The sequence below is a fragment of the Wasmannia auropunctata genome, unplaced genomic scaffold (assembly GCF_000956235.1).
Source record: "Wasmannia auropunctata unplaced genomic scaffold, wasmannia.A_1.0 LD334880.1, whole genome shotgun sequence".
Lineage (NCBI taxonomy): Eukaryota > Metazoa > Arthropoda > Insecta > Hymenoptera > Formicidae > Wasmannia > Wasmannia auropunctata.
Window position 1 is genome coordinate 86,683 of NW_012028010.1, and position 12,555 is coordinate 99,237.

The 12,555-nt window shown below is 34.5% G+C and overlaps 1 protein-coding gene across 2 annotated transcripts; it reads left to right on the forward strand.

The window, feature by feature from the left end:
- The first annotated feature begins 2,159 nt into the window (after window positions 1–2,159).
- On the forward strand, window positions 2,160–10,730 carry LOC105457871 (sodium/potassium/calcium exchanger 4-like). 2 transcript variants are annotated; one of them, XM_011702782.1, is made up of 6 exons: window positions 2,160–2,520; window positions 4,120–4,586; window positions 8,134–8,377; window positions 9,254–9,421; window positions 9,568–9,873; window positions 9,970–10,730. In XM_011702782.1, exons 1-6 carry the CDS (start codon window positions 2,418–2,420, stop codon window positions 10,287–10,289), a joined length of 1,608 nt encoding a protein of 535 aa, XP_011701084.1. In that variant the 5' UTR covers window positions 2,160–2,417; the 3' UTR covers window positions 10,290–10,730. The 2 variants fall into 2 exon arrangements, with proteins under 2 accessions (XP_011701084.1, XP_011701085.1); XM_011702783.1 differs by having other exon boundaries at window positions 9,257–9,421.
- The last annotated feature ends 1,825 nt before the right edge of the window (window positions 10,731–12,555 follow it).

Genomic DNA, 12,555 nt, shown 5'->3' on the forward strand with positions numbered 1-12,555 from the left:
CACTATGCCTAATAATTAATATTTTTTTCACCAAAATTTGTCACAATTTTTCGATATTCAGTTCACTATCCGCATATAATCCGTTTCAATTTTTCTAAAAAATTAATCACAAATTTAGGAATGAATAATAGAGAGTAATAAATTAAGAAATTGATTTTAAAAAATATCTAAAAAATATATTTATTTGTCCCTTATTATAAAAATCTCAGATTCATAAATTTGTGAAATTGTACACGAGAATTTATGCACATACAAATTAATTTTCATAAAGTGACTATATATTTATCAGAAATTGCCTTTATGTTTGAGTTTAAAGCATCATTTTTATTTAATGTTAAAAACATATTTAATGATAACAAATTCTTTAAAAAAACGTTTATTTAATAATAAAAATACGTTTTATTAAATAAAAAAAAAGGTTTCTTACTATGTTGAAATAAATATTTTTTAATGAAAAAAAGAGAAAGTATCCTATTAACTTTAACGCTTTTTAACATTCCTTTTTCATTACTAAAAATGTTCTTAAAAATGTTTAAAAAATATTTCTTTGTTTAGGTTAATGTTACCGTTATTTGTCACTCTATCAGCTTTACAGTTTTTATCTGAAAAATTTTTCTTCAAGAACGCTACCTTTTCAAAGTAATTACCTGATAAGCGATATATAAAATGAATCATTCAGTATACCACACATATGAATTATAACACATTCAACAAAGAAATATTTTTTAAACGTTTTTAAAAACATTTTTAGTAATGTAAAAGGAATGTTAAAAAGCGTTATAATTAGCGGGCTACTTTCTCTTTTCTTCATTAAAAACATGTAAAAAAATGTATTTAATTTACGTTTGAAAAACATTTTTATTTAGGTATCTATAAGATGCTTTTTTTAAACGATATTAGATCCTTGAAGTAATTTTTATACAAAATTAAACAAAACTAAATTGTCAAAACACATCTCATTTACTCATCTTAAGCATCCAGCTGTTAAATTATGTGCGATCTGATAAAGAAAATGTCTAGTAAGAAAAATCGCATCGTGTGTCTCAGGCTTTAAAACCAATTTTAAGGGTTTTAAATCTCTAAATTATCCTATCACTTCGTTAGAACAATTATCATATCACTTCGTGCAAAATTATAATGCTATACGCTGTTTACTCTATCTGTAAAGTTTTTTTTCACGAGAAATAGAACTACGTCGCGTCCATTTGTCGCGTGTACTACTCGCGGATAAGCGAATCTTAAATATTAAATTAATATTAAATAAATGGTAAATAATAAATGTTTTTTTGAATTCCTTTCATTACTTTAAATTAAATAATTAACTAATGTAAAATAAATATAAAATTAATTAATGTTGAATAAAATAAATGTTAAATAAATATTTTGTAAGATTATTACTTCACGTAAGCAATTAACGTAAAATAAATATTAAATTAATGTTGGATACGTGTTAAATAAATGTTTTTTTCATATCGTTATCACAAATAAATTATTAATGTAACATAAATATTAAATAAACGCTTAAATAAACATTAAATAGATATTTTACGTAAATCAGTTATTTCAAATAAATATTTTTTACAATAAATAGTACAATGTATAATTAATGAAAAATATATTAAAATACATTATCTGTTAATTGAGAAGAGTAATTATAAATTTATTGATTATATAAATTTATAATATTGATAAAATATACGCTGGTGTATTCGGAAGAATCGTCATTTATATAATTGTCACGCTTTAAAATGTAAATTAAGTTTTACGAATCGATTGAAATCAAATATTTGAAATATATAATATCGAATTTAATTTGACATTGCATCGCGAAAGATTTTGCATCAATAAAAAAATGAAAGTTTATCATATTAACGATGTTAATAGTCACCGCCGTTAGAATTAACGTAAACATCACAAAACCCATCTTTTACAAGCAAGTTTCAAAAATCAGTATTATCTTAAAGTAATCGTGTGAAGAATGTAAAGAAAAATCATTAGCTAGAAGTTCATTAATAATAAGTGTTTATTGAATATTTGTTTTTGCGCGTGTTTTGCAAATCGGGAGATCTAGCGATGAGGATTTACAGATATCCCGGTGCACGTGTTGTAACGATCGATAAATCGGGCGTGCACGAACTTTCATACGCGTCTTTATCTAATTTCGCTCCACTCGACGGCCGAAGGAAGATAAAGCCCTCGGCGGGATGCCCGCGAGTGAGGAAGGAGTGAGGGACTTCTCCGATCGGCGGAATTTATCATAAATGCCGTTACCGTGGTGCAGACAGTAGTTTACTGTATTTCGTCCGAGCGGTGTTGCGCGGCCTCGCACATAAAAAAAAAAAAGGTTTCAGCGTCTTCGGACGGGACACGCGTGGGAGCCGCGGCTCGGCTCGAATCCGCGCGATATTTACGCGAGGATGAGTATCGGTGTCGCGTCGGCGGTGTTCGTCGCTTTGGCGTGCGCGCTCGTTGACACTGTTGACAGTGCCGCGGGTTTGGGACACGCGCGATTCATCAATGGTGAGTTATGCTGTCAACACACGGATCAATTGTCGATTGTCACGAGTGTTCAATCCGCTCACAACTCCAATTTCGCTCGCACAGCCTCGGGAGTAAAATGCTCCGAAAAAATATATCTCTGGGGATCTAAAAGATTTGTATTCTCGAGCGATTTCCGCGCTAGCTGTCTGCCAAAGCCACACAATTGGCTGCTACTTTGCATATTGGGACGTGGCGAGGCGAAGAAAAAGAAATAACGGAATAGAGCGATGAAAGAGGAAGAACTCACGTACGAATCTCATGATGCATACGTATGTGATTGAAAAAGTGAAATGAGGAAACGGATTTTCAGCACGTCCTTGTCGCATGTAAATGAAATATTAGGCGTGAAAATCGAAGTGCGTAAAGAAAATCAGGCGTGACAGGTTGTCGGATGCGCGCGTTTTGTAATTAACTAAAATTTTCACGTCGTTTTCGCTCTAATGACCGCGGCACTGATACAGAGCGCAAATGTGGTTTTCTATAATGAATTTGTTCGTTGAGAGAATACTTTTATTTTGAGAGAATACTAGTTGTTTTCAACAATTTTGTAAATATAAATGTCCATAATCTCTTATCAGAGATAATCTTAAGACACATTTCGTATCGTATATTAGTATTGATTTTGACGTTTTCTGTACACGAATCACGCGCTATAATCGAGATTTTTAGTCCAAGATAATTACGGAGATAATACATGTAATATGTTATCACTGCAGGAAATGGAAAATACAACGCAAAATATATGCGCCAAAAATATAACTGGAAGTACATTAACGAAGTTTCATTTACTCGAAAATATGTTTTTGTACAATGACAGACAAAGGTAAAGATAAAGATGTTTCGAAACGTTGGAAATACATATATATGTACAGAAAAACATATATTTGCCTCCCTATTAAGAAAAGAAATGAAAAGACGCAGAATGTGACATCGCGCGATTATATCCCTTTACTTATATTCCTAATTTATGACGAAAATTTAACAAACTAAAATACACATACAAGTAATATTGCCCTGATGAATTTTTTCGTAAAATTCTTTACATAATTTTTCAAGACTTTTACATAAATTTTATAACTTTTTAAAAAATTTCTCAGATTTTTTAATACGAATTAGAACACTATAGGAATGCTGAACACAATTTATATCTTCTCTGGAATTCTTTATGACTTATAAATTTTAAATATTCTAAGATTTCTTATTTTATAATTCTTATTTTATAATTTTCTCTTAAAAAAATGTATAAAATGTAAAGAAGTTTAAGGCATTTTTAAAAAGAAATCTTCGTAAATTTAAAAAATGAAAAATTTTTTTTTAAATATTGTTAGATATTATGTAGATATTATATACAATATTATATCATTAGGTATAAGAATTTTTTGCATCAGACTAGACTTTTACGAAAAAAAATATTTATAGCACGCTTATATATAAACTTACAGTTTATATATAAGAAAAGAATCTTATTGTTAGAGAGATAAAAAGTTTAATTCTCTCCATCTTTCACGAACATATAAATTTCACTATTTTACTTAATACAATCAGCTGAAGCTCTTGAAGCCTTGCTTGTTGGATTAGACGGAAATCCGCCTGCGATCTCGCTTCTCACGGAGAATGGCCCAGTTTCGGACGGCACTCGCGACTGGACTCATCAGCTCTTGCTTACGGAGCAGGACAATGCCGAGAAGAACTGCTCGGATCTGCGTTCGATCGACGAGTTCCCGAAGGTGTTCACGTACGAGCAGCATCGCCAGGGTGTCGTGGTGCTCCACATACTCTTCGGTTTCTACTGCTTCATCCTGACGGCGTTCGTCTGCAACGATTACCTGCTGCCGGCGCTCGACATCATATGCACGCAGCTCAACATCAGCACCGACGTCGCCGGGGCGACCTTCCTCGCCACCGCGAGCTGCTTCCCCGAGCTGTTCGTCAACGTCGTCGGCACCTTCCTGACCGAGTCCGATCTCGGGGTCGGCACCGTGATGGGCGGCGCGGTTTTCAACACCTTCGCGACACCGGCGTGCGGCGCGTTATCGTCGATGCACGTAAGTATATAATGCTCAAGCACGAGCGCTCATATAAGGATTAGCATGGAGCGGGCGATGATGAAAATCTCTATTGAAATCCCCGCTTTTATGTAATGCGCGTATAGACAACTGTGCTCCACTTTATTCTTAGTCATACTTGTGTTTGAGACGAAACGGTGTACGTGTAATATATTCAGATATCGCAGAAAATACAAGAAAGCGAAAAAAAATGAAGATGCTTTTAATTTCATGCTGATGCTCGACGCATTTTTAGTGTAAAATTAAATCACGTGATCGTAGTTGACGCTGGCTTGCACGAAAAGCGGCAACATCAAATTTAACGTTAATCGTCACGTTCTTCTTTTTATTTATTTATTTATTTATTTTTTTTTTTACAAGGCACGTTGAAAGCCAACATAGCGTCAAAGTCGAAGTCTGCACGTGACTATGTATAACACTGAAACGAGCGTCTCATAATTTGCATCTTAAAGATACGATTTCATGCTAATCACGCTCGACGCTCATTTTTAGCATCAAAACAGAGCACATGATCCACATTGGCGAATACCAAGCATCAATTTTGATCATGTAATCTATTTTGACGCTAAAAATGAGCGTCAGTATGAAAAGACACCTTAAGAAGGAGTTTGTAAGGAAATTCATTCTCCGCTTATTTTTTTGCAAAGAAGTTGAAAAAAGAAAAAAAAATTTGCATGACCTTTTGTTTATCGCACGTGTACCATGTGAATGTCGCAACGCAGAAACTGGCAAGCTTCCAACAATTGTGTCAAAATAACCAGTAAATTGGATAATAACGTTGATAATAATCCTGATAATAACGCCAATAATGCAAGACAATTTTATGTAAGATGCACGAGTAGTTTCCATGCATAGTTTAAATCAAACACCTGTACGGAATTGTTAAAATAAAAAATATCGCGTTCAGAAAAGAAATTTTTTTACGAAAAAAAAGATCTTTGCGGGCTAATTCCCGGCATGAACGATGTCAGTAAAATTCACACGTACATTATTTATGTTATTTATCGATATGACGCGTGTTATCGATATGCGCTACTTATCTGGCTGCTTATCCATAATGACGGCCTCGATTATTTAACGATTATTGTCTTTGCGACGTAATGTCTGCTATCGTTTCTGCCGATACATATAGCGATATGATATATTGTCTGAAATTTTATTTGTCATTTATTACTTATTATAGATCATAGATTATTTTACCTTATCCATCGATCTCTCAACTAAATTAAGAATTAATTATAATTATATTAAAGACAGTTTGAAAAGCAAATTTAGTTTTCAATTGACGTGCTATGAGTCATTTCGTATAACTTAGCAGTTTCGTTGCGTAAAAGTTACATTTTTCTTTAATTAATCGTTTTTTTTTAAGAGTAAAATTTGTAACGTTTGTTACGAAAAATAAAATATATTTATTACAATAAACGTTATTACGAACGTTGATTCTTAAGGAATTGGATATTAATTTAAAAAAAAACGTAAATCTTATACAACAAAAATGCGAAATGACTTTAATTAACGCGATAATTAAAAACTAAATTTGCCTTTTCAACTTTCTTCAATACAATATAATGAGAATTATCTAATCATGACTGTCTATTAAGATTTGATAATTCTGAAATATGACTGTGATTGGAATTAGATTAGGTTTTTTCCCTCTTTTATTATGAAGTGCCATCACTTAATATGAAGCAGCTGTTGCGAAAGGAAGAAGGGGACGGTATTAAACAGATTACACAGTGCCAGAAAATGATACACGAATATTTGCAACCTTAAATAACGCCTCGCGTATACATTATCGTCTTCTATTGCTCGTGATTACCTTGATGACTGCAACTCATTGTTTGCGAAACTCTAATTCGAAGTAAAACTGTCGCCCGGATTCTCCGAAATCACGAGTAAAAAAATGTTCTCACGAGTTCGCACGTTGAAGCGATTACAGCGTTTCTTCGGTTTAATGCGCGATGGTGTTTCTCAGAACCAGTTTCTTTGTTTCATTAATCTATAGACGTAGAAATCACCTACAATAGTAAACATGACACAACTTGCGAAAGAAGGTTCATTACATCATCAGTTATAAACAAACTGTAACATGACTTAAAGTAATATACCCAGACAACATAAAGTCTAAAATTGACGCATAAGATGTCTTTTAGATATTTTTTAGACACTTCTGAGAACTATTTAAAAGGACTGAAATAGGCATTTTATGCATCGAGTTTTAGACTTTGTGTTGTCTGAGTAAAGGATTCACGTTTATATGCGATGAAAATTTTATTGAAACATGATGATTCACCTCACTTCATTTGAACGTCCTGATTTTTAGGGATTTAAACGGAGATTATCTGTCCGAACCTAAATGAATAGCTTTATTTATTTAATCTAACTCGTTTATCTAACTCGTTGGCACATACTAAGATAACAATTCTATGGGAAGGAATTGCATCATAACACTTCTTGAGAACGATGCAACAATGGTCGTCGTCCATATTATTGTTACGATATCTGTTGATACATCATGATAATGACATTCCATTTAACGTCGTTTATTGTACTCATGAAGATTACTTTTACAATCTCGATCATCCCGAGTAAGAAGCTCATATCTCAAAAACGAGAAAATTCTTAACCATCGAATATGAATTGTCTACAAAGCTTTACTCTTTAATGACTGATGTTGACCTAGAATCATAAGTCGATTAGACGCACACTCTGCCGAAGATTCTGTGAATTTCATTTTATTTATAGATATTCTGTCAGAACGAATAAATAAAACATAAAACATATTTACAAAAATGATTTGAGAAATTTAAATTTTATACTTACGTGTGGAACGAACGTGTGCTTATCTTTAAAATTTCTAAATACTTTTATCTTTCTAGAATTAATAACTAATTGCTAATGACCGTTTTTGAAAGATGCAAAATCCATATGTAATTTCTATAATTTTGACAGATAGAGCGCAATCAATATTTTGTTATTTTAGTCCAATGCGAACAAGTTTTATTGTTAATTTTTTTAAACATAGTTTGGGATATAAAAATATAGAATTCTACCAATTATTTCTCTCTTTCTCGCTTTCTCTTTCGTTATTAAATGTTAAAGTGTAACTATACAGACTAGAAAATTGATTAAATTCAATAAAGCAAATGTCGAAAATAAATGCTTATTCAAGTGTTAGATCGTGCGATATTAGGTAATAAAAATGCAGTATGTGTAAAACTATGTTAACTCTATAAGGTCGCTGATTTCATAAATGATAGTCTGTTTTGTGCTCATCATGCAAATGATATATGCTTTACATTACATTTTTATGCTTTACATTGCATTACAGCAGAATTTTTTCCTGATGTCGTATTCGATAAATATTAATAAACTTATTATTGTCCACTTTATCTTTGCGAATACTGTAATAAATTTCAACGCAATTATGCGCGCGTGTAACGTGTTATCCGTTTTATGATACGATATTTATACGCAAAACAATTGTTTATTTAATTGAAATGATTTTTCATGTTTTCTTCAACAGGCAATACCATTAGAATGGCGAATATTGACTCGAGATTGTGTACTTTACGTGGTGTCGGTCGCCGTTTTGGTGATCATAATGTGGGACGGCATAATCAAATTATACGAAGCGATCATCCTCATGATACTGTTGATCAGTTATTTGACGCTATTATTTTCCAGCAAATGTATTGTGCGTTGGCATAATAAGCTCGCGCACCTGTACACTTGCAAAAACCGCAGTACCAATATTACCGAGGAAGAAAGTAAGTGCCATTACTCTAATCTTGAAGTTACTTGTCTTGTGTAATTTCCACATACGCTTTTCTACCAATATCTACCTTCTAAAATAAACTAACACCAGCACCTCGCCTGTGTGTATATTACAATATTTTTTTTTGTCGAAATTCTATGTCGACTTTTCACATCAATATATCACTATAGTATTTCTATGACGTGTTTATATAAAACAATTTATATAAGTCCATTGCAACAAGATAATTTAATGATGTATTCAATATTTTAAATAATATTTTAAATATTATATGTATATATATTAAATAATATATATATAGCAAAATATATTATATATTTTTGTTATATAATAACAGAATATTGTTTATAATATATAAACGATGAAAAAAACAATTGATATTTTTATGTTTAAAAAAAATTCAAATCATTTTTTCTTGAATTAGTATATCTGTGACGATATATGTTACGGGCATTGATTTTGGAGATATTATTGCTTGAGTGAAATCTAGCTAGAAGTTCATTTTCCCGAAATATCTTTCACCTTAATATTTGTAATACTTGTCGATAAGTGATGGCGTAATTCAGTACAATCGCGCATGTGTTTGTTCAAAGCTTTAAGGAGATATATGTACATGAACCATATATATATGAATTTTACATTTTCATTATTCAACAGCTTCCAAAAGCAATGGAAATTTTCTTCTTTTTCCTCGTGTAAAACAGGCTCTAAGCCTATTATACAGGGTAGAAGAAGAAGACTTGTAACACTTGTCGATAGGTGATGGCGTAATTCAGTACTCGCGCATGTTTTCATGTTCAATACTGTAAGGAGATACATACAGGAGACATGGATCATATGTATGAATTTTACATTTTCCTTATTCAAGCAGCTCCGAAAAGCAATGGAGAGTCAATGCCCGATGGCCTGTACAGACCGTATTTCCACGGCGAGCTCGTGGCGGAGTACAGAAAAAGCATAGCAAAACGGAAGCCTTCCGTTAATAGCGTGGAGACGCAGAATCACGTGGAAAAGATAGAGGAGTATGTGGAACCAGGTACAACATACGTGCATTAATTTCCGCGCTATACACGCAACTCGAATGAATTAGACTCTAATTGGACATTATATATATTACGATAAGCAATGACCAAAAAAAAAAAAAAATTGTTTGGTAAATCGCTTGTAAACGCTCGTTTTTAGATACCCCATTTGTATGGCCGACCGGCGGTAGACTAGCCAAAATATGGTTCTACTTCGTTTGGCCATTAAAACTAATATTGTTCGTTACCATACCGGACAGCAGGTATAAACGGTGGAAAAACTGGTATCTGCTAACGTTCGTCATGTGCGTGATATGGATCGCGGTGTCCTCCTACCTGACGTCGTGGATGACGACCGTCCTCGGCGACACCATCGGGATCCCGGACTCCGTGATGGGTATCACGTTCCAGGCCGCCGGTGGCAATATGCCAGAGCTCGTCTCGATCGTGATACTTTCCAGGCAGGGTAAGCTGCAATCTCGCCAAAGTGCAAATAAGGAATTAATCGGTCTCTAAGATAAATATATGCTTATATACTCAGATCGACTCTGCTTCCTCGCAGGTAACGGAGACATGGCTATGAGCAACACGCTGGGCGCGAACACGCTCGACATTCTGTTGTGCCTCGGTCTACCGTGGATGATCAAGATCCTGATGAGCCGGAAGGACGTCACGATCGTCTCGGGCGCCCTACGCTTCAGCGTGCTCTCGATCGTCGTGTGCGTGATCGCCTTTTACGCGGTCACCGCGTTGTACAAGTATTGCCTCAACAAGAAAGTGGGTGCCATTTGCCTGATATTATACGCGATATTCTTGGTTTTCGCGCTGTCATTCGAACTGAACGTCTTCTACCCGGTGAACTTGCCTATGTGCCCCCCTTAAAATATGCCGTTCTACACGAATATTTATTACTTCCTTATTTAATTATTAATAATAAGTTATTTAATAACTTCTTTTTTCAACACAAGGAAAATGAGATTAAGCGAGAATGTTGCTTTTGTTCAACTTTCACAGATGTACTCAGGACACTAAATGCAATGACAGAAAGTTCCTACGAACATTAGATCGGGATCACTGACCTCTTTTTCGTTGTCACTATTCGCTATCATCTGCAGCTCTTATGGCGAAGTGTTATAATCTAAATATTTTCTTCCATTTTGGTTTTCACGTGTTATTTATATTTTATTTTTACGAAAAAAAAGACAAAATCTTTCGACATAAAACTACCGATCAAGATATTGTTTTGTATATGGTAGAATAAGTTTATATAGTTTGTAATGAAACTATTTTATTATAAATATAGAAATAAAAAGAGAAAAAAAATTTTTTAATGATTGCCCTGTGGCGATTCGGGATTCTGCAATTAACTTTGAAAATTAATTGACCATCGATTGATGATATAACGTTGTTTTCGATGTAGGTACTCACGCGCGTGCGATATTCGGTCAACAAGGAAAAATCGAATGTCCTAACATTCTGGTTGGGAGAGGAAGTTTTTACAGTTTTTTTATTATAAAAATTATTGTATGTATATATAATTTATACACTAGATGTTATATATAATGCTGTAAATCATGAAAAGACGCAAAAGTGTACTTGAAGTGCCTATATTTTTGAGATGGGCGAACTATTGGCAATCTAACGAGAGTCCGTATCTTTATTGCTCGATTGTTATTGCTAAAAAGTGAATTTGGTTAATTTAGTACTATTAAAAAAAAAGAAAGAAACGCGATGCTCGCGCACCGAAATACGTGACTCTGAAAGGGATTGCCGTTCGGAAAAATTGTAAACGAGATGTGGATCTCGATAATTATAAAGATTGCCCATCCCAAGCTTAATGTACTACAGTAGGTATAAACCGGCCGGAACCGGCCGTTTTATATTTACAAGCGGATGACATGACATTTTTTTTTTCTCCTTGATGTCTTGATCTATTTCCGCATTTTACGAGCACGAAATATACAACTTCGAACCATCCTTTTCCCTCCCGTGTACTCTCACCCCTCTCCCCCCCCCTCCCGTTATTGAAATGCTCTCGAATCGTCGGTAGTGGCGATGGATACACGCCAATTATCATAACAATGGTCCCTAGGATCACCGAAGACGCGCTCAGCGATAACAGCGAGATGCCCATCGCGGCATTGGTCCCCTTGGTCATCCAGGATGTCGCTATGAGTGACCGTGGATGGATATGCCCAACGACCATCAGGATATCCTCTTAAGCAATGGGCATCAGCGGGATGCTCCTTGGGTAGGTCATTCTAGGTCACTTCATGCTCTTAAAACGTGGAAACGTGGGCGATAAAAATATCATGACGACTTCATTAGACTTTATTTAGTTTTTCATTCGGCATATTAGAAGGACTCAGCGCGTCGGAAATACTTTTTTTTCCTTTTTTTTTTTTTAATCCATTTATTTGCTTCGTCGACTCGGATATTGCTTGTCTATGGCGTCGCCCCGCATATACTCTCCCTTTCTCTACATATCGTAATAATAAAGATAACGGCGGACTTGCCTATGCGGCGCGGTCAGCGGAGATCTACGCACGTGTATCCTATTTACGGCGCGTAAATAGGCGGTAAGTAAAGTAGGCGTTTGGAGAGAGCGCAATATAGGCCGCGGCGGACAATATTGCGCGCGTGTTTCTTCTATTTATCGTAATAAATCGTATTACGGTAAAAGAGTTAAGAGTGCGTAAAAATCGATATTTCTCGAAAGAATCATAAGAAACACACGGTTCGCTTAACATCGCGTCCTTGTCCTTTGTAACGGATATCGACATGCACTTGTGACGGTTGACCGTTAGCACACTCATCTCCTTCACGGACAATACTAATTAAATCAGTAATTTAATTCGTCAAAAATTGAATCGATAAGATATCGATCTAATCGGTAAGAGTTATCCTCCTCGTCGAGGATTGGCATGATGAAGAAAGAAGTTTCTGTTTACCTTATAGAAAGCGAACAATCGAAACTGGTCTTTGGCAGTATCGCCTCGAGATCTGAAATTTGTCTTATCTGGATTATCGCGAAGCCTATTTCTTTTTATTCCTTTTTCATCGCGATCACACGCCCGTCCGAGATTTTAATATTAATCCAAACATATCCCAGCGCAATGTTATAATCTTTATTGAGATGCACATGAAA